This window comes from Osmerus eperlanus, chromosome 6, assembly GCF_963692335.1.
Source record: "Osmerus eperlanus chromosome 6, fOsmEpe2.1, whole genome shotgun sequence".
Taxonomy (NCBI): Eukaryota; Metazoa; Chordata; class Actinopteri; order Osmeriformes; family Osmeridae; genus Osmerus; species Osmerus eperlanus.
In genome coordinates, this window is record NC_085023.1 from 12,944,892 (window position 1) to 12,967,092 (window position 22,201).

Below are 22,201 nucleotides of genomic sequence, written 5' to 3' on the forward strand. Positions count from 1 at the left end.
GAGAGGGGGAGAGGGGGAGAGGGGGAGAGGGGGAGAGGGGGTGGGGGGGCGTCACTCACCTATGTTGGGGTGTTTGAGCAGGCGACAGATGCGGGCCTCTCGTTCCAGCTTCTGATGATCTGCGGAGGAGGAGGAGAGCACAACGCGTCAGACCCATGGCGACAACAAACAACAAAACACTCTTCAACCCGCCGTGTCGTCGCTCTTCCCACGTCACACACCTGTGACATCTGTCTTCAGTCAGTCCTGGAGACGTGAACATCTAACTAGGGCCACGCACGCACTCAGACAAACCACCCTCACGCACACAAACACAATCAAAAGCGCGCGCGCCCACGGGACACGCAACAACAACAAAAAACCCGACAAAACGGACCTCGCGGCACACGGGGTAACCCTGGCAACAAGCTCAAATGGTTTCCCTCCATCGCACCGCTCTCTGCATCTCCCCGTCACTCGGGTCCCTTCATTTGACGTTATCGCCGCTCCGGTATATGAAAAGGCATGCCTGCTTCGTAAGAGCTGTGTGTGTGACAGGCTTTTCATCGGGGGATGTTAACGGAAAGCCCCGTATGGTGGTTGCCACGCGGCAACCACGGCGGAGAGGCAAACACGGCACGCACGTCAACACATGCACCCTGCTGCAGCAGCACGGGCTCCTTTGCACTTAGTGAAACGAGTCTCCCGAGTTCAGTCCTAACGGAATCACTGTCCGGTTAATGACTCTAATAATGGAGGGGCGGAGCTCTGGGTGTGTGTGTGGGCGTGTGTGTTTGAGTTGGTGTGTTGGAGTGGGTTTGTGTGTATGTTTGTGTGTTTGAGTTGGTGTGTTTTGGGGGTGTGTGTGTATGTGTGTGTGTGTGTGTGAGTGTGTGTGTGAAGGACTGAGTGGGTAAGTTTGTTAGTGAGGGAGTGAGTTTGTTAACGAGTGAGTGAGTGTGAGTTTGTTGGTGAGTGAGTTTGTTATCGAGTCCGTTTGTGAGAGAGTACTCGGGGCGGGTGGCCCGCAGGACCAGTTGACGTTCCAACTGGATGGACCGGTCAAAGGAGAGGTGGAAAGATGGACAGACAGAGGAATGAAGGAGAGAGTACAGGCAGACCTTCACACCAGCTGTCAGCTCCTTGTGGGACAGATGTGCAGGAATGCGTGTGTGTGTGTGGGGGGGGGGGGCTGCGCGTGTCAGCGCAGTCCTGCCTAATCCTCTGTCACGTTCTGTCTCCCATCCAGGACTGGGATCTGGGGGAGGAGGAGCCTCGGAGCAATCCTGGCTGGCTTGTCCTGTCACCCATACAAAGACCCGTCACCGTACGAGGACACCTAACCTCCTCAGTAGACAACGATATGGCACGGCAAGGTAATACTGGAGTCAGGTGGCTGAGCGGTGAGGGAATCGGGCTAGTAATCCGAAGGTTGCCAGTTCGATTCCCGGTCATGGCAACTGACGTTGTGTCTTGGGCAAGGCACTTCACCCTACTTGCCTCGGGGGAATGTCCCTGTACCTACTGTAAGTCGCTCTGGATAAGAGCGTCTGATAAATGACTAAATGCAATGTAAATGTAATACTATACAAACCCACACACCCACACACACACGGACAGAGTCGCACACACACGCACACGTTTTGTGTCCCGGCATGGCTTAATAGTAGGGAGGTAGCTCCAATGGCTTCAGACCCTGGCTGTCATGCTGTACAACCCAGAGTACAGACAGGTACTAACCCTGAGGTTACCACAGGCTATGGTAAGGTCTTGTTAGAAAAAAGAAGCTCAACTAGCCTGGGGAAGTTGAGGCATTATCTCCCTGAGGCAGACACAGAAACCCACACTCACACGCGCACACACACGCGCACGCACACATCCACAGAAGAGCCAGAAAGGGGCTTGTTAGCCTGTCATCCGCAGGTTGGGATTCAAAGCTGTTGATGCATGGTTCCTGCTGGGTCTGTTTATGCTTAGTTACATTCATATAGGCAACACACACACACACTCTTACCACACCACTCCTCCCCTCCCCTCCTCTCCTCTCCTCTCCTCTCCCCCCCTCTCCTCTCCCCCCTCTCCCCTCCTCTCCTCTCCCCCCCTCTCCTCTCCCCCCCTCTCCCCTCCTCCCCTCCCCTCCTCCACACCCCACAGGATTAGGCCGAGAGAGAGAGAGAGAGGACCAGTAACAGGATTACAGTGCCGCCCACAGCTTGACCTTTGACACCCGCGCACACGCCCTCCTGAGCTTCCCCAGCCAATCAGCAACCGCTCCCTGCATCTACCACGCGTGCGCGCGTGCCCCCGTGGTGCGCGTGCGAACCGCTCAGCCAGCCAGCTGCCACTCCTCCTCCCCAATCAGAACTCGCCTGCTCAATCCTCTCTGACGTGTCAGTAAGGCCCGGCTCCCAGAAATGACATAACACAGCCTCCTCAGCGCTCTGCATATTCCCCTCAGTGAGAACTCTCTCTCCCTCTCTCTCCCTCCACCCCCCCCCCCTCCCCCTCTTCCTCGGTGAAAGAGCAGCAGCGTCAAAGCCTCCTTCCTCCTCCTCCTCCTTCCTCGCCCCGTGATGACACCGCCATGACTGGGCACAGATTCGAAGGGGCTTTGAACGGGAGAGCGGACGTCGGCGGGGGGGGGGCAGACCGAGAGCGACGGCGTTCTGGGGGGGGGATCAGAGACCCCGATTGGCATGTGAACTCCTGTCCTCCGTCCCGTCACCGAACGCACGCACACGTGTGGACGCTCTGCGGATTCTCAAAGCCGCGGGAGAGAGAAACCGAGGACAGATAAGAATATGGCTTCGAAAGACGTGAAGGAGGATGTACGCCACCACCGAGATGATTAGTTTGATAAATACCCGCTGCAAGCAGGGCAGCGAGACCTTTAGAATTGATGTAGCTGTGTGTGTGTGTGTGTGTGTGTGCGAGAGAGAGCCTGTGTGTGTCTGTTGGGGGGGTGGGGGATCGAGAGAAAAAAGCATGGAAGGCTGGAAGCTATGCTTTTAGTCATCATCCGAGTGATGTTTTGATTGAGTTTACAATAATGGCTTTAAAGGCTCTAAATGGAATCACTCCCCTCTGTAATTCCTTTCCCAGAATGAGGGGAAAAAAACTCCAGTAAGAACCACACACACACACACACACCTAGAAAAACAGTCAAACCCATACACTGTATTGCACACAGGCAGTGGTCTGTGCATGCACCAACACACACACATATAAAACACACATCTCTTTGCCCTGGTACATATGTGACTGCATTTTCGTGAGTGACATTCAGAGTGTAAAGCTACGACATACCACAGGACTCATTTACACTGCTGCACAGATGTCTTTATTACCTAACTGCATTAGCGGTGGACACTCGATATCCCCCCCCCCCCGCCCACATGCCTCACACCGCAGGCCCCGGGAACGCTCAGAGGAACAGTTAATCTGGAACATGGCTCTAAGTGGACGTGGGTGAGCATGTGTGTGTGTGTGTGTGTGTGAATGTGCGCGTGTGTAAATGTGTGTGTGTGCGCGCATACGGCGATACTGTCCCAGAAACCCGTGTGGGGGTGCCGCTAAGCTTGCCAGGGGGTCAGACAGGAACACGCACACGTGGCAAAACGGGAAATCGTCGAGCGATCGCACGTTCGCACAAGCGCGCGCGTCTGTACGGATGCTCAGCAAAGGTGGTGGGTATAGGGGGTCAGGGAGATGGAAGACGATAAGGGGGAGTGAGTCCTCGTGCATTCAGTCATCGGTGAAGCTGTCGAGTGCAGGGCCAGTGTGACGACGACTACTCTCCTCATGATACATCCACCCACTGGCGACGTTTCCAAAATGGTTGTTTTCCGTTTGTTTTTTCTGCCAAGCTTTCAGCAGAGTGACCTTTGTCAGGGCATTTACTGAGAGCTTCTAAAAGAGGTTAAGGTCTAGGGATGGATGTGGTTCCTCCCTGTCTCCATCTATGCTTGTTTGTTTCAGTGAAGGTAGACCTCCGAGATGACACAGATAGGATGAATAAATGATGTGGCAGACCGGCGACCATCTCGGCAATTCAATTGGGATAAGTGCAGCTCTCTCAGTGGACAGTCCCTGTGATGTCATAGGTCCTACTGTCTACAGACACATGATGGGGTGGTGTGTGCGTGTCTGAAACGAGACACCACAGCGGCCCCCCTACCGAGGTTCTCCGCATACCAATGGAGTCCTTGTAGGATTAGGGAGCGAGGAGGTGTGTGTGTGTGTGTGCGTGAGACGTGCTGCTTTTGGCCGAATCCCCAACCATTTTTTCACTTCATGGCTGTACTTCCGGGAGCTGGAGTTCATCTCAACTGTATACAGTGGCGTACTGCCCTTGGTTGGAAACCAAAGGGACGATAACCATATCAGTTTTCACCAGCACTTTACTGAGCAGATACTGAAAGAGGGAGAGGTCTTGAGGCTGTTCCACTCCCATGTTTTAAATAGGCTCTGCAACGCCCACCCTTTGGTAAGCTCCAACTGCGGATTTCAGAAGTAAAAACAGGAATATATTAAGGGGATGTTTCATTCAAACCTATGGGGATTCTTTTTTGAAGAAATACAGCACACATCACGACTAGGGCCATAAAATAATGAACCCATCAGCACAGTAAATAATGTTTCCCAAATTGGATGATGTCCCCAGACTACAAACAACAAGAATGATTGTTGCCTCAAGAGTGATACGGAACTTTGACAGAAAGCTTTGATTTAACTTCTCGTAAACATTTTGTCTAAGAGACAGACAGACAATAGGAGTAGGAAGGCAGCACTGTGGGTGTGTGTGTGTGTGTGTGCGTTGTGGAATCCTCATTGTCACATAGTCAGCCCCAAGAGTTGTGTGTGTGTGCGTACGTGTGATCAAAGCAACGTTGTATCCTGCCCTGAGAAAAAGTACAAAGAGAAAGCTGCATCACAGACACACACACACACACACACACAAACATACACACACACACAATTCAGCAGGTGGTTGTGACTACAAGTGCATCGAATCACCTCAGGTGAATCCCCTGAGGGCTTCCCTAATCCATACAGATCCAATCTATGTGAGCCCCGCTGGACTTGGTCCTGGACTTGGACCTCAACTATACATACACACACAGACACACACATACCCACGCGCACACACACACACACATACTCAACGAGAACAGGACCCCTATTATCCCTCAAAGGTCGAGACAAGAGATTTGCCTTTGAGCAGCTGACAGAAGGAAATGCTGACTGAAGGAGGGAAAAAAAGAAGGTGCGATTCCCTTCAAGCTCATTACCAGGATGTGATCTATGAAAACAGGTGAGCTGTTAACTGCAGCTTAATAGCTTAATTAAAAAAAGAGACGGGTAAGCAAGCGAGAAAGAGAGAGAGCGAGCGGGCGAGGGAGAGAGAGAGAGACGGGGGAAAGAACAAGGCGCACGAGGGGAAAGTGTAAAAGCACGAGAGAGCCTCGGTAAAAGGTGGCGAAATAGTGGATCGGACACGACAATGACGCCTGCGGTAGGGAGGGGTCAAGCAGGAGGTGGAGGGAGAGAGGAGGTGGAAGGGATAGGGAGGGAGAGAGAGAGAGAGAGAAGGGGGAGGTGGGGGAGAGAGAGGGAGGGAGACGAGAGAGATTACCTCTCGTTTGCGAGAGCTTGGAGGAGGGAGACTTACTGGAGGTCACACGTGGATAAAGGAGGGGTCAGTGTGGCCCAGACAGCTAAAAATACCTCCAATCCCGGGGCTTAAAGTAGTGAGTCAGCCATGCTAGCCTAGCCTAGCCTAGCCATGCCTAACCTAACTCCACCCAACCAAGCCTAGCCCTAGCCAGCATAGTTCATCCAAGCCCAGCTTAGCCTAGCCTAACCTAGCAACGTGGTCCCCTCAGGGCTGAGCGTGAGGACACCGGTGGATATTGAAAACAAGAAAAGGTGAGGTTGTACCCTCCTTGTAATGATATGAGGCAGGTAAGACTTGTGTATGTCCAAAACACTGTAACCTATGAAGGGCTGTGTCTGAGTCACCTCTATGTCCCTCTCTCTCACCAGGAGGGCTGTCAGGCCCGAAAGGCCATTTGTCCAGAGAGACTGTGTGACGTCATAAGTGACCGCTTAGGTCAGGACAAAACAGTGGCCCTCCCCCTGCAGCTTGTAGCCAATCAGAGTGCTAGTTCCAGTGTAGCTGGAACAATAGGATCATGTGTGTGTGTGTATCTATGTGAAATGGGTTGGGAGGGTCTGTGTGTATTTGTATCTGTCTGTTAACAGCATGTGTTTGTCTGTGCTCTAAATGTGACCCGTAAGACAGCGAGTGTGTGTGTGTGTTCCTGTACGGAACTAAGCTTCGAGTAGAAGGAGGAAGGATGATGCTCTCTCCAGAGTTCCACAAAGTGTGGCCCTCAGGTTCCTTGACGTCTCCAAGACGAGGCTCTGAAACTCCGCCAGGCCCCGGCCAAAACGCCACGCTTCCCCCCCCCCCCCTCTCGCCCTTCCGTCGTTCACCAGCTCCCTGCCTCGCTCGCTCGCCAGCCCCAGCTCCAGGGGCTTCAACTACCTCCCGCCACCTCCGCAATATGCAAACGAGGCCGAGATACCGACCACGGCTTGCTCAGGCCCCCCCAGAGACCAGCCCAGAGACGAGGAGGAGGAGGAGGAGGACAGGGGAGGGAGAGAGAGAGGGAGGCTGATGGAAACAGAAAAGAGAGAGAAGGATTGGGGAGGGCGAGCGAGCGAGCGAGATGAAGCGATGGTCGGCGATGCTTTGTTTTCCGCCGCGAGCGCGGGATTGGTTATGAAACAGCCGTCTCCTCCCCCCCCTCCACCGCGCCGCTCCACGCCCCTCCCCTACGCCCTGTCCCCTGGGGTGGGACATGTGGCCTGTAGCCACTGTACCCCCCCCCCCCCCAACCCCCCCGCCCCCCCACACTCCTGTGTTGGGTGTTCTGTTCTGTTTCTTTGTGTGTTTGTTTGTCGTCATCAGCAGCCTCTTCGTATCTCCCACGACGCGTTTCTGGTGAGGGCCTCTCAGGCTGCACCTAAATAAACCCTGACCCTGTTTCCCCAGTTCACAGTGAACCAGGCCTTACGTAAGCGCTATTTGGGGACAGGCCAAAAAAAGAAAGAAACACGATAACATCTGCAACAAAAACAACTTCCCCGTCTCGTTCACGCTGCACTCCCCAGAAGGGGTTGTTTATGGTGCGATGACTAATGGCGGCTTGGAGGGATGGAGGTGGAGGGAAGAGGGTCAGTCCGCGTTTCGCTCGCCACCTGTGAGGAGCCGCGTACGAGGATGAAGGTGGGATGCAACCTGACTTCAAACCCATCGACTTGACAAAGACACCTCTTCTCCAACCAGAGTCCACATCTCTCACCAACTCCCGACTCCTCCTACTTGTCTTGGAAATGTCCAGACAGCAGCATAAAGCAAGAGGTTTGACTCACAGCTGAAAGAGTCCAGCGCGTTGTCGGTTTGAGTCAGCACATCCATTAAGAGACGAGCTCTTAGCAGGACAAACATTCACGTCGGGGTGGGTTTCCCGCCGATTACGCAAAGCAACTCTGCCCCGATTCACGAGAGAGCTATGCATAAGGATCGGAAGTCTTTGAGTAAACAGGTTAACAGATTAAGAGTGGAATGCAATACAACGCCACCAAAATGTAGCCACCATCTCACGAGCTGTGAGGCCCGCCCTCATCACTCGATGACGGGGAGAAAAATAATAGTAAAGTAAAGGATTCCTCCAGAAGTCATCTGCTTACAGTATCAGACAGCATGGAGGGCAGATTATCATCAGCTCGACCATCGTGTCCCCGATTAGGAGGCAGCTTAGTGATAGTGGATCCTGCGGAGGAGAGCAGCCTGTGCCTCAAACATAAAAGTCCTATGCTTGCTGCTGTAGGTTCGCCTGGCATGCTATTACAACAGGCAATTGGGGCTATGCTTGATATTATGCTAAGAGAGTTTGCCCGCTAATGGTACTGTAGCTAACATGTTAGATTAACGCCAATGCTATGCTAGAATGATATGCTAATGCTAGTTCCAAAAGGTGCTTTGACCGAGGGTCAAACGAAAAGCTAGACTAGCACAGAATGGGGCCCGGAAAACGAGCGTGGATAAGGCTATGCTGGATAACCTTCCCTGAGCGACTTGCTGTCATTTCTGTCAAACTTGTAAACCTCCGGGTTGATGTCAAATGGAATTGAAGCCCTGACCAGCGGCCCTTAGACCACGAGAGTGTAATGGAGGGTTCAGACTGCGACAGAGGAAGAAGCCATGTTCGGCTCTCTACTTGACAGTGATGGGGTCAGGCCACAACCAGAACACAAACAAAATGGAAGAAAGAAGTGTGTAATCCTGGAGATGTACAAGCTAATAACATGACAAAAAAGTGAGGTCAGCAATAAGACAATGCTATGAGTGTGTGTGTGTGTACCCAGGCTGCCGATGGACTGCTAGACAGGCTGTCACATGACAGAGGAAAACAACCGCACGTTTACATTTCAGTCACTTGCCGCGGCCGTGTGTTCCTATCTCTCTGTTATTGGATGCGTGTGTTTGTATATCCTGACAACACATCTGTGTCTACTGGTGACACAAGATGCGGGTTGTTGGCACGGACAGCTTAGGCCTGTGATTGGCTGGTTGTATGAGCAGGAGGGATGGGCCTAGAGCACGGTGGTCCAATCTGGAAAGTATCAGCGCAGACAAAGAAGCCAAATGAGGGGTGACACCTCACACACTCACACACACAGACCGACAGAGAGAGAGAGAGAAAGGGTCAAAACTAGTAATAGGGAGTCCTGTGTGAAGCTAAGAACAAACACACGAAATAATTCCGAGCACCTTCACACGCAAGCGCATAGAAACCTGGTCCTGCATGTTGACTCGACTCGCAGGAGCCCACGTTCGACGTGTCTCACGGCGAACCCAGACAGGAATGAGCCACAACACTCGGCGTCCAATCGCTACCTCACAAAGTCAAGATGACCTGGCTTTGGTTTCACCCCTGGTACCATCCGCCCCCCTGTCCCTCCTCCTCTCACTGGGTTTCTTATCCTTCATCTTTTGCTCTCCACTCGACGGGGGCCGGCGGATTCTGCTCCTCTCACCCACTCATCCGTTCGAGCTCAGCCTCCGCACTCACCAGCTGTCTGGACACACCAAATTAGCAATACAAAGAGAAAAAGGGTAGAGAGAGAGAGACAGAGAGACAGAGAACCAGAGAGAGAGAGAGAGAGAGAGACAGACAGAGAGAGACAGAGAGAGAGTGCCACCGACAGTACTGAGCAAAAGCGTATCGTACAGGGAGCGCAATGGCGTGTGTCTGTGTGCTGCACTCTGGAGTTGCTTTGCCTGATCTATTCATCTCCTAGGGAATATCTCCACCTCCCCCCCCCCCCCCCCCCCACTTGTCCCAGCGGAGGAGTGAGCGCAGATAATCCATAGTTTAAAGCTTACGCTGACCCTGGGGACTGAGACTTGCACGTCTCCCTGCCTCCGACAGTCTATCCCCCCTATCGCCACTTATCCTTTGTTCCCGTCTCACTTCTCTCTCTCGCTCGCTCTCTGTCTCTCTCTCCCTCTCTGTCTCTCTCTCCCTCTCTGTCTCTCTCTCCCTCTCTGTCTCTCTCTCCCTCTCTGTCTCTCACTCCCTCTCTCTCTGTGTCTCTCTCTCTCTCTCTCTCTCTCTCTCTCTCTCTCTCTCTCTCTGTCTCTCTCTCTGTCTCTCTCTCTGTCTCTCTCTCTGTCTCTCTCTCTCTCTCCGTCCAGCCACACTCCTGTGCTATGACATTCTATCCTCCTCTTCTACCGTCCGCCATAGTGGCGTTCACCTGACCACTTCCCCCCCCCCCCCCCCTGCGGTTATCGGTCCCTCTCCTTCCCTGTTCTACCTTTCTCACGGTGGAACTCCTTTTCTGTGCTCTCCGTTGAAGTAGGAATCCATCCCCGATACTCTCGAGTGAACATGCGCACACAAAACCCCCGACGCACACATTCAGACACACGCAGCTTCAAATAAAGTTCCCCATTTGGGATGCTTGTGTGTGCGTGAGTGTGTGTATACTGGGCAGAGTTGTGTGTGTGTGTGAGCACCCACAGATGAGAAGGCTCCGGAACACAGAGACAGCCTCATGCACAGCAGGGCTGGTGTTCTCCCAGTGGTAGGGCTGATGTATTTAGTCGAGGCAAGGCTACCACAGAGTGAAGCAGCGGGTTGTTGACAGATGGGTTTCGTGTGTTTGGAGATAGAAGATCTATCTCTATCTACGAAGCCAGGTTAGGAACACCCACAAAAATACGAATTCATACATGCGATGGATTTACTGCGAACCACTGGTTTCTGATCATCCATACTGGGGATTTCCGGTGTCAATATTGTGAGGGATGTTGTGGTGCATATTCAGTTAAGTGCTAAAAACACCCACGTCTCATCAATGAGACTCACGGCAAACAAGCTAACCGTGTTAGCGATTAGCGGGCTCCCGCCACATACAAAGCGAACCTGTTGCGTAGTGCCTCTCATTTGACCTTATCCACTTCCCTCTTCAGCAGAAACATTCACACAAGCATCCAACACACACACTCAGATAGACATATTAGCCTGCATATATATGCATGTATATGTCACCCTGGTGACGAGAGCAGTCATTCGTAGTGAAGACGACGGCGAGCACGTAGCAACCCTCTCCAGACGGCACCACCACACTGCGGCACAGGGAAGACACTCCGATCCCTCTCTCCCTCTCTCCCTCCCCCCCTCTCCCCTCTCCCCACTCCCCCACTCCCCTCCCCTCCCCTCGCGACCCGGACCAGGCCCGGGTCGCTCTCAGGACGTAGGAACGTGGAGGACTTGAGAGAATCGTTAATTCCTCGCAGCGCTGGCTTCCTCTACACACACGCCCCCTCCCTCCCTCCCACTCACATACCTCCCCTCCCCTCCCCCCATCCACCCACGCCGAAATACCCGCCCACCAGCGCCAGCCTTCCCCCCCCCCCCCCCCTTGCTACCAAACTGCTGGCCTAAAAATCCCTCACACACACACGCGCACACACGCTCGCCTCTCTCTGCTCGCTCACGCTCACCGGCTCATCTTCTGGCGGCGAGGGAGCTGCGTTGCATTTCTGCATACGGCTCAGAATCGCTTTTCTTTTTTTTCCCCCTTTTCTTTTTCATCCAAACACAAATGATGGGCCGCCGGGCCCTGAGCGTGGGCTGAGGAGACAGGCATGCGAGCGCATGCCTCATGATGTGTGTCAGGATTTCGCTGCATGTGTCACTGTTTTTCTTTTTTGCCATATGTTGGTCAGGGCATACAGTGTGCTCATGGGTGCGTGTGGATGCCCGCGTGTGGGCGGGTGTGTGTGTGTGTGTAGTGTAGTGTTGGCACACACACACGCCGGCCCAGCGAGAGAAGCTCCGGCGTCAATTCCGTCTACCGTAGTGCGGCAGTCGCGAGGATTACACCGGTAATCGCGTGCTCCTCCCCATTACCTCAGAGTCCACCGCCCAGCCTCCCTCAGAAACGCTGGCGGCCGCTAGCTCGTGCATGCGCCGCTCGTGCATGCGCCGCTCCACGCGCATGCGGCCGGGTGAGAAGCGACCGTGTCAACAGGGTTGCACAATTAGTGGAGCTGGATGAGGTCTGGGCTGATAAGAGGGAAAACATAAACAGCAGACACACTGACTGGAGCGCAGAGCCTATCAGTGCACAGGTGTCTGGGCACGGCCCTGTGCTGCCGCCCGTTCACCGGCGCGTCTGTCAAATCTCATTATCCGTTGTCTTGTCAGCTGAAAGTCATACTTTTTTTACGGTGGCGCGCTGACTTGAAGAGGTGAACCAGGGTCAGCCTTAAAGGTTCGGGGACTGTGAGCGTGCGACAATTGTTCGTGATATTAGGTCGGACAGAACTCGGGGCGGTGAGTCACAAACAATGTTTTGGAAACATCGGGAAGAAGTCAGACATCGACGTGGGTCCAGCGTGTGTGTGTGTCATCGGCTTATGGGTGTGGTGACGAAGCTCAGTGTGTTCTGAGATCCAAATGTTCCCAAAGAAAACCTGAATTGAATGCTCGCCCTGAGAGTGTTCTGTACAAATGAGAACGGATGATTAAATAGTGACGGTGTTAGTCATTATTGCGCTTCCTCGAGCTGTTACTGTGGTGGGTCCAGCTGCATACTTAAAAGTCTAATGAATTGTTTTAGACATATACCTACACATCCATCCCACTTTCATCAGTATAATTAACGACAAAGAGTCGGCCCGAAAGAGAACGTACGGCGTTATCGACGTCATCTCTCTCTCTTCATATACTGTGCACATAACATTGAGACATATCTATCCGAGTGCATATGATATGGAGAGAGACATACCGGGGACACATCTGTTTGAGAGACGCCCTAATGGACTTCCAATGGGATTCATCTTAGCTGTGAGAGTGATAACCATCATTACCATCCTAGTCATGATCCACCTCATCAGTATTCATGATTCTCTGGGAGCCGCGCTCTCTTTGTTGTTCCTCCGTGTGATGTCAGCCTAAGTCCCTGATTGGCAGGCCGCAGCAGTAGGGGCCCTTTCAGTCCTGACAATAGAGAGACCCTGGGAGGGGATCATCTCCAACGGCACACACATGTATGATATCTATGGGCGTGAGCTCAAACATATTGTTGACACAAGCTGAGGCAGCGACACGCGTGCGTTTCACACTCACCCCTCTGCGCACAGACGCAGCGGTTTGGCGGGCCGAGGAAGGCGCAGGCAAACGCACACACACACACACACTCAAACAAAACTAAACGTACCACCCCCAAAAAAACGGCTTCACTCATTTCTCGGTGCGGCTTCCGGTTAACTGACACTCGCGCCGTACGAGTCGAAACCGTCCCACCGTCAGCAAACAGTTCCCGGCACCTACTGGAGCTGGGGTTGGTGTTGAGCCGACCTGACTGCTTGTCCTTGACGCAACGGCCAGGGTGAGACAGGATGAGTCCGAGGGGTAGGGCAGCATGTCCCACCACTGGGCTGTGGGCATGCTTGACTGACTCAGTCGGCTTACTCCCTACTGGGGTGGGAAAAAGGCCGCGCCGTGACTTTGCCCATGGCCTTCGGGAGCGTTTGATTCGACCGTTCTGTGGCTGCGTGCGATTCCGCGCGAGGTTTGGGCCTATCAGAACTGGTCGGATCTGGCAGGGAGGGCCTGTGGACAAAGCCCTGCTGCTAAGGTGTAATGTAGCGTCACATGGCTTTAATTGAAGCAGCATCTGAGACACTAGGGGGAAGTGCCTGTGTGTGTGTGTTTATGTGTGTGTGTGTGTGTGTGTGTACGCTTTCGGGTTTATTTGCCAAAAGCTTTTAACCACCTGCAACTATTATTTGAGCCAACAAGTAGAGCTCGTCAATGAGGTTGACATCAATGGCAAAGGAAATAGGGAAATACGACAAGTATCGACAAGGCCAACACTCATGTTTCTCATTGCAGCAAGCAGTCACGCAGTGTCGTGTGTGAGATGTGAGTGTTGGGGGAGGAAAGGGCAGGTGCAGGGGTAGGAATGACGGATGTGTTTGGGTGTGTGGGTGTGCGTGTTCCGGAACGTCCGCATATGTGCGTTTGCATGTCAGGAGAGGATAAAGACAGCCTGGTTAAGAGCGGACAATATAGACAAACATTTAAAGAGAGACAATAAAACTCCTGCTAACGACTGCTTCCAATGTTATATCGTGATAAGGGCCCTCTCTCATTTGCCTTATCTCCTGTGGGAGTTGTCGCTGAAACCTAACCCTCAAAGAACTCGCTAAACGAAAACGGGCTCTACGAGACGCCCGACTATTAGCCACTGTTGTTAGCATGTCCACACAGGAAAAAACATGACGAAAGGCTACAACCCACTACCATTCATCCCATTGTCTGCCAGTAAACAATACCAGCGAATAGGAAGCTCGTCAGCAAGGGGTACTTGTCCAGCTAAGGGCTGTATGGACTGTGAGCCATAGGTGTCTCTCTTCAAACAAATGCAGACGCAAACTGCGTTACAGCCTCTTAGAACACCTGTTTGCCATCCTGGCTCCCTCATTAAATATATAAAGTAAACTCCATATATATTCTACTGTTTTGTGTGTTAATTGTTGTATAAAACGGTATGAAACGACTGTACTGTCGACATGTCTATTGCCACTCAGCTTGTTTTTCACTCAACCTTTAAGGTGCGTATACATTTACAACCTCACTACCAGGCCAATCTAGGTAAAGTGGACAAGCCAGCATTTTGTAATATATTTCGCTCTGCATTTCCCCTTTGAATCTGACTGAAAACAAGAGCTTCAAATATGGGAGCATCTGTATTTGTGGAGCGCTCTCGTTGGCCTATCCTGCTGACAGGGTCGACCAACCAGGTATGTCTATTTGACATAGTTGGAATGTATTGACACAACGCCCAGAAGCTGTGGCCGCTACAGCAGAGCGGGCGCGCTCGCTGACAGCCGTGCTGATTGACGGTGTCACCGCGTGTCGGCCTGATCAGGAAGGGATTATCCTGTTACGTGTCTGGGAGGACTGGGACGATTCTGACGGCCCCGACTGTCCAGCGTGCACGCGTGCGAGCGGGTAATCACGCCCACGCGCGCTCGCAGACTTTGCTCGCTTTGCACCTGTGCGCGTGCGCCTGCACCGCCCACCTGTGTGAGCACGCTCGCGCGGTGCGCTGCCGAACGTCGGCGCAGATCCTCGTAATTACATTTGTGATTAGAGCTCTCTGTGGGCGCGGAGAGGAGGAAGGGAAGGGGGTAGAGGGGAAAGTGAGATGATGGAGGGATATAGAGAGAGAGAGAGAGAGAGAGAGAGAGAGAGAGAGAGAGAGAGAGAGAGAGGAGAGAGAGAGAGAGAGAGAGAGAGAGAGAGAGAGAGAGAGAGAGAGAGAGAGAGAGAGAGAGAGAGAGAGAGAGAGAGAGGGAAAGGGGAGTCAGCTTAGGGCATTACTCAGGCCCTAATCTCAGCACTCTCTCTCTCTCACACACACCTCTGCAGCCTGTGCTGCAATTAAGCGTGCTTTCCAGGAAGGGGCCCAAACTGCTTCCTCTGGTTCTACGAGCGAGTTTCACGATGACACCCAGCACACACCACAGCACTAGTCATATGCAACACCTCACGCGCGCGCACGCACAGCTTTGTCAGAGAAATCCTTACTGTCTGCTGAAAAGGAACACTTTCAACTCTCCAGTTCCTGTTGTCGGTGTTCGTCTTTGCACGTTCGCAGCGCGTGTGGTGCGTTGCCACGACAGAACGTGTGTGCCGCGCGCCACATCATCAAAGGCCAGCGATTCCGTTTGAGCGAGAGAACGAGGACAGGAAGCGGCACGGTCGGGCCGGCCCGCTCCAGAGAGAGAGAGAGAGAGAGAGAGAGAGAGAGAGAGATGAGAGAGAGAGAGAGGAGAGAGAGAGAGAGAGAGAGAGAGAGAGAGACAACATACGTCCAGTCCTCGTGTCGAAGCCTCCCACCCTCACGCTGTGAGTAATCATGACTCGACACTATCTGGGGCTCGAACGGGCGTCTCGTTCTCCGAGGATTTCGCACGCACGCACGCATGCCCTCACATAAAAAAAACACAAACACATTTCCTCTGTCTTTGGGGGGGAGGGGGGGGGGGGGGGGGGGAGTCCGTGGTCTTAGCCAAGACGCAAGAGGCGGGTGGGCGGAGAAAGACCCAATTTCACTTTCGGAGAGAAACACCTGGATTGGAGCCAGCAGCAGGCGAGCGAGGGCAGGCTCCAACCTCTCAGATAGATCCCACATGTGGGGATCCGACAGAGGAACGGCGTGCAGACACACCAAACGCAACGCAGACACAGGATACACCACAAAGCACAAGAGCATGAATCACACCCCCCCGTCCCCCCGTCCCCGTCCCCCCACGTCCCCCCCGTCACAGTGATGAGAGTCGACCGCGCAGACCCGCTTCGCTCGCTGTGACGAGCTCGAACGTAACGTGATTCAGGGCAGGAGGCTCTGGCGACGTTTCCTCCTGGAAAGTAAAGACGCACTCTCGGTGACTGAGGTCACCGTGCGTGAGTCACTCGCAGTTCTGGCCGTGCTGAGAAACGTGCCGAGTCACACAGAAGACTCGCTTTGACGCGCGCTCTTCAACCTCGGATCGTACAGGCAGAGCCGACATAAAAGACACTTGGAGGCAAACGACCCGGTGCCATTAAGGGGAGCATCCGCACCTATTCGACTCGACAAATAGCCTTTGGGCCGTGATCTATGAGTTAAGTCAGCCAGCAGTCCCTGTGGGACACCAAAAAACAATATTGACCCGACGCTACTGTAAATAGCTTTGTCGGGAGATGTCCGTCTTCCCTCGCGATGACCCCTCGCTCGGCTCCTGAAGCGTACAAGAAGCCTGGGAGAGAGAGAGGCCAACGAGAGACAGCGAGCTCCGCCGTGGCCACGGCGAGGAGAACCGAGGCAGGGCAGAGGCTGCTGTACGAGGAGGCTTTTGTCATTCAGGCGTGACAGGAAAGGCCCAGAAACACACATCCATCCATTCATCCGTGCGCACACACACAGAAAAAAACACACTCTTCCGTCTCCACTAATTGGCCTGTGTTGACGTCCGGCCCTGTATAAAAGGGAGGGTTTCTGCGCGGTTTCTGCGGAACACGTGCGCTACAATACTTCATCAGATCTACATGGATTGCACAAAGGCAAACGCAGGGCTCTCTCTCTCTCTCTCTCTCTCTCTCTCTCTCTCTCTCTCTCTCTCTCTCTCTCTCTCTCTCTCTCTCTCTCTCTCTCTCTCTCTCTCTCTCTCTCTCTCTCTCTCTCTCTCTCTCTCTCATCTCTCTCTCTCTCTCTCTCTCTCTCTCTCTCTCTCTCTCTCTCTCTCTCTCTCTCTCTCTCTCTCACTCTCTCTCTCTCTCTCTCTCTCTCTCTCTCTCTCTCGGCTCAGTCATTAAAAATTCACAGTTTTGTCCCATTAAAGATTCACTACGCCAGTTCTTGTACGTTTATCAGGCCTCCGCCAATCGGCCTCCAGCGCATAGGAAGCCTTCCAAGGCCCTGATAACACACTCTCACACACACACACACACGCCTGCGTGCATAGACCATTATGCAGCAACTGATCTAGTGGAGTAGAAGACAAAGAAAAATATCGAAGAGGACAGTAAGCAGCTCAGCGAAGAAGGGGGGAGGGAGAGAGAGAGAGAGAGAGAGAGAGAGAGAGAGAGAGAGAGATGGGTAGAGTGGCCCTCCTCAACTCTTTACCATTTCCCAGACAACGTGGCCTTATGCGAAGTCAATTATTCAGCAACAAGAGTTCCATCAGCCTCTCTAAAAACGTCGGCTGGCCTTTCTAGCCTGGCTGCCTCTCCCTGGGCTGGGGGCTCGGCGTGAGCTTAGCGCCATCCGCTAGGTAGCATCACAAATTACCCACGCACTTCAAGACACCTGGTAAGAGGATGTTTGTACACATACATATACTAAATACTACCCAAGGCCTAGAAGGGTCCCTAAGCAGAGGGGAATGATGAAACACACACACACACTCTAGAGACCCGGCAAGGTGAAGGCCTGCAAAGGCTCCACATCCAATTCAACCCCGCAGAGGGACTGCCAGCTAGGAGTCCCTGGAGACCACAGTCATTAGAACCAGTCCTGTTAGGCAGCTGGGCTGACCCATAGCATACCATTCATGACTCATCGAGCGCTGCCGTATGATAGATACTGGATATCGGGTAGACATGTCTTAAACAGTGCCCTACCTTAGGAAAATGCACCAGTTCATCAGCGGATATGTAGGTATTTCAAAACAATCGACGTCTGTGAAATACGAGTTGTTGACCAAAGGGGTGTGTGTGTGTGTAAGTCTATTTGACATTGTTTTAAACACACACATGAAGCAACATGTAAATTGATTTGGATGAAATAGCAGTATTGACTTTTGAACCCCAACTGAGTGGGAGACGTTGATCTAGTCCCTCCTGCTGTAAACAACAAACAAGACTTGGAGAGGGACCAGACGTGTGTGTGTGTGTGTGTGTGGTGGTGGTCTTTACAATCCAGGGATAATCACTGACCTATACCCTGCCGGCATGACCTTCTGGGCCGCAAGAGAAGAGGATTTAATCCAACCCACATCATGCACTCAACTCATCTGCACAAATGCTCCAAAGCTCCCAATTCCCTGCAAAATCTGTTTGCCTGTGATGTTTGAAACACATCACACAGATGAGCGAGGGGGGAGGGGGAGAGAAAGCATTAAAGTCACCAACACACACACATACTCAAAGATCGCGCACAAGCACGGTGAGAACGTACACACAAATACAAAAACACGAGGCGCGCACACACACACACGGGGCCCGTCGCTATAATAGTGACGGGATTTCAATAGCTTGTGTGCCTTCTCTCTTTTTTCTCGCTTCTCTCTAGATTCGCTTCTTCCTATTCGTTTCCAAAACAAAGAAAAGAGTTGCAGGAATCATGCCCCTTTCTCCCATGCTCCATTATGGGTCGGGGGGGGGGGGGGGGGGGGGGGGGGGATTGTAGCTTCTGTTTGTGTAAAACAAGTCCCAGGCTTTCAGTTTTGATTAAGGGCACTGGCGTTAGAAGAAGAAGCAGTAGGGAAAAGGGAGTGTGTGTTTGTTACAGAGTTGTGTGTGTGTGTGTGTGTTAGCCACTGCCTCCGCTTGGCCCTCATCACTTGTAATTCAGTGCCAGCCAATGTGATGAACAGTTTCACAAACCCTGTTGCTGGGTAACTTCATCAGGGTCTCTGCCAATACAGCTCTCCAAACTGTGCGCAACTAATTACCTGTTGCTTACGGTCTTTCAAAGAATCTCTTCTAAAATACATCCTTTGTTCACCAAGTCCAGAGAGCGAAGTAAAGAGAGAGAGACAGGACAGAGAGAGACAGATAGAGAGACAGAGACAAAGACCGACAGAGAGAGAGAGAGATAGAGAGAGAGAGAGAGAGAGAGACAGAGAGACCGACAGAGAGAGAGACAGAGAGAGAGAGAGAGAGAGAGAGAGGAGAGAGAGAGAGAGAGAGAGAGAGAGAGAAATGATGGAGAAAAAGCAGGGCCTGTTGAAATTCAGCTGCCGTCCCCAGGAGGAATGGCACAATCTGCCCTGATATGGCCGCTCTGGCGTTTCTCATTATCACACAACCTCTTCTGCTCATGCCCCTTGTCCATGCCAGCCATGGCTGAAGCCTTCCTGTCAACACCATGGACATGGCAGACAACCGACATCAATATCACATCTCCATGAGAAAAACACTGCTGATTCTCGGATCAATATGCCACCTCAACAATGATTTTGTTTCAGTTCGAGTTGGAGAGAATATGGGCGAAGAGCTGTCAGCCTGAGTATGGAGTAGAGGAGGGCAGCAACTGTGAAAGGGGGTGGGGGGCATGGGGAATGACTGTGTGATTATAGTGTAACAACCACAGCTTCGGTCATGGCATGTTAAAGTCCCCTTCATGACACGAACCCGAGCCTAATCACACACGCGAGTACACACGCACTGTACACAATGGCGACAAGAGGAAAGTGCTTGGGCGCCCTTCAAAAAAGAAAAGAAAAAAGAAACAAACAAATATATATATCCATCTCCATCACATGTTGAGTGCAAGACACGAGATGGCCCAACTTGATACTCGAACAGACAGGTATCAACAGTGTCCACTTTCCAGAAATAGATCCCGTGTCTTTGTTTGCTGTTGCAGCATCGGCAGCGCTGGTGGTTGCCCTGGCTCACGTATCTCCAACCTTGTGGCCAAGGCTTAATTAGATGATATCCATACTCGAGGACGACCGTTGTTCGTCCAACGAAATGTGTTCCCCTGGACTCTGTGCCTATGGATAGGGAGGTCTTGCAGAGTGTGCTCGTGTACGTGTGGATGGGGAAGGGAGGTAGAGAATTGTTTTCATGTTACCACGAGGGACCTAAACTGAGATTCACCCCCAGTGTCTGATGGAGTTGACTTAACGTATTTAAAACACAAGATACGTCTACATAGCCGTCCCAACTGTAGAGCTACTAAAGAAACTGTTCGGACTTAACAATTCAAGAGTTACAGTGCTGTACCGATCACTACACAGGGCTTTTGGCAGTTATGTCCAGCGGGCCTAACATTTGGTTGCTGGAGGTCAAAATGGAGAACAAACACATTCGACACAGCGGCTGAGCTACAACTTTGACAGAAAGCACTGGAACAAAACATCTAAGTGAATAGGTTAGAAGTTCAAAAGTTGGAAATGTGGAGGCTATGCCTACTGCTGACTTACCTCTTGCTGAGAGCTTTTTCGTGTTGATAATTTTAGCAGCATATTCCTGGCCAGTGGACTTCTTGACACATCTCCGTACAACTGAGAAGGCACCCCTATAAGAGAAATGTACAAAAAATAATTAAACAAAGACATTGAAAAAAGACAGGAAATACTGTCACAACAAAGTAAAAAAGAACCAAATAACCCACCAAAACACATCTGTAATTATAGCCTCATCGTTAACTAAAAGAAAACCGGGTGCCGGTGAGAATTTCACGTTGGGCTTGTTTTCACGGTCGCCTGACTGCATCAGTTTCGCACGAAATTCAATCAAAAGGTAAGTTACAAAACGTGTTTCTTCATCGAAGTCTAGCTATTGCATACTCTTTACTGATTGAGTAACTTATGCCTGACTGAGAATGGCTTGTGTTTTTTTTATAATAGAAGATCCGAGTCAACTGGATTTAACAGTGCTATAGAAACGTGAATTTAGAACTGACCCACTGTAGGCTAAACGGCGGCATACAGTTGAGCGTAATTCATATTGACAGCTATCAGTAGTAGTTGTGAAATATAAGAAGGCTACACCGTCTATCATTATTTCCTTTCATGCAAAACATCATTTAGTTGGAGCAGAACTCCATAAACCAGGCATGGGATTATAATATGCAAACAAAGACAGCTTTAAGCGTGGTCTAGCGACAGTTAACATGTATCTTTGCAAAAATATGTTACAACGCACATTTTCGGTATGGGTGATACAACTATTACACAATCCTCAACGAATGCAGCATTCCTTCATGACAGATTCACTACATAATTGAAATAGAAAAACAACAAAAAGGTAACAATAGACACGTATGCGACAGACAACGATCTAAAAAAAATACTTTTATGAATAGGTGTTGTTTGAAATGTATCAACACATACAGCGGATGTCGTTTGCAAGGTGTCCATATTCTATGATAAAACGAGGCATTTAAGTTCGGTGCACGTTCGCATGCAAGCTCAGCTTCTCAGATGGGTTTAGAACATTTTTTTTAAATAAATATTTGGCTTAACAATAAGGTTGGTTTAACAAGCTTCGAAGCAATCACCTCCGCGTTGAAGTGGTGCCTTCGCTTCCCTGTTTTTGACAGTGTATACCCTGTCTTGTCAACAGTGAACTAGACACGCACAATGAGCCTCACAAAGCAGCAAACATGTTTAACAAAGAATTCGGAGGAGAACAATATCGTTGTCGCTTACTTTCCGAGCTCTTCGTACAGCTGATATTCGTCTGTAAATCTGGTCGAGGTTACAATTGTAGCCATGTTGTGCAGGGGGGTGTCGCCTCTCGGTTTGGTGACTGCCTCGCTCAGGTTTCGGGAGGAGATCTCGTAAAGGCAGAAGGAAAGGGAGATACAGTAGAGGTAGTGACGGAGGGAGAGTAGAAGGAGGAGGAGGAGGGTGGTAGTAGCCTAGTGGTGGTGGTGGGTGAGGTAGAAGGAAAAAAACGTCAAGCAACGCGAGATCTCTCCTGCGCGCTATATCTAGGTTCAGCCTCCGCTAACCGTTCTACAATTGAAGCTGTAAGTAAAGTAAGCACAAATCAGTAGATGAGCGGAGGTATCGGAGCCTAGACATAGACGCACTCCAGACTCCACATGTACGGATGCAGCAAAATAGGCTCAGACAATCAAATCAAATGTTTGGCAATACGAGGAAGGAATGATGATGAAGACTAAATAAAGCCTTACATTACCACTCAAGTGCAATATATTCGTGAAAAATCACACTCAGTAATGCCTCTCTACAGGCCTGGACAACCGTCTGCGTAAGCCACCTCTACTGGCATATTGTTTCTAATATAATTTATCAAACGTTATCCCACTGCATGACCACATTCTCTCGGAAGCAACTAATCATCATTATCATCATGCCATCCTTTTTCCAATAAGCCCCCAGCTA

The 22,201-nt window shown here is 51.4% G+C and overlaps 1 protein-coding gene across 23 annotated transcripts in view; it reads right to left on the reverse strand.

Moving 5' to 3' along the window:
* Positions 1–21,704, reverse strand: part of camk2g2 (calcium/calmodulin-dependent protein kinase (CaM kinase) II gamma 2) — a 50,632-nt gene extending 28,928 nt beyond the window's left edge. For 22 of the 23 annotated variants that reach the window (XM_062463668.1, XM_062463676.1, XM_062463669.1 and 19 more), the window contains exons 1-3: positions 21,500–21,704; positions 20,270–20,364; positions 60–119 (exon numbers count right to left, since the gene is read on the reverse strand). In XM_062463668.1, coding sequence (XP_062319652.1) covers positions 60–119; positions 20,270–20,364; positions 21,500–21,564 — 220 coding nt within the window. In that variant the 5' untranslated portion in view covers positions 21,565–21,704. The remainder of the gene's footprint in view (positions 1–59; positions 120–20,269; positions 20,365–21,499) is intronic. The other variant, XM_062463680.1, reaches the window with a different exon arrangement.
* Between the last annotated feature and the right edge of the window lie 497 nt (positions 21,705–22,201).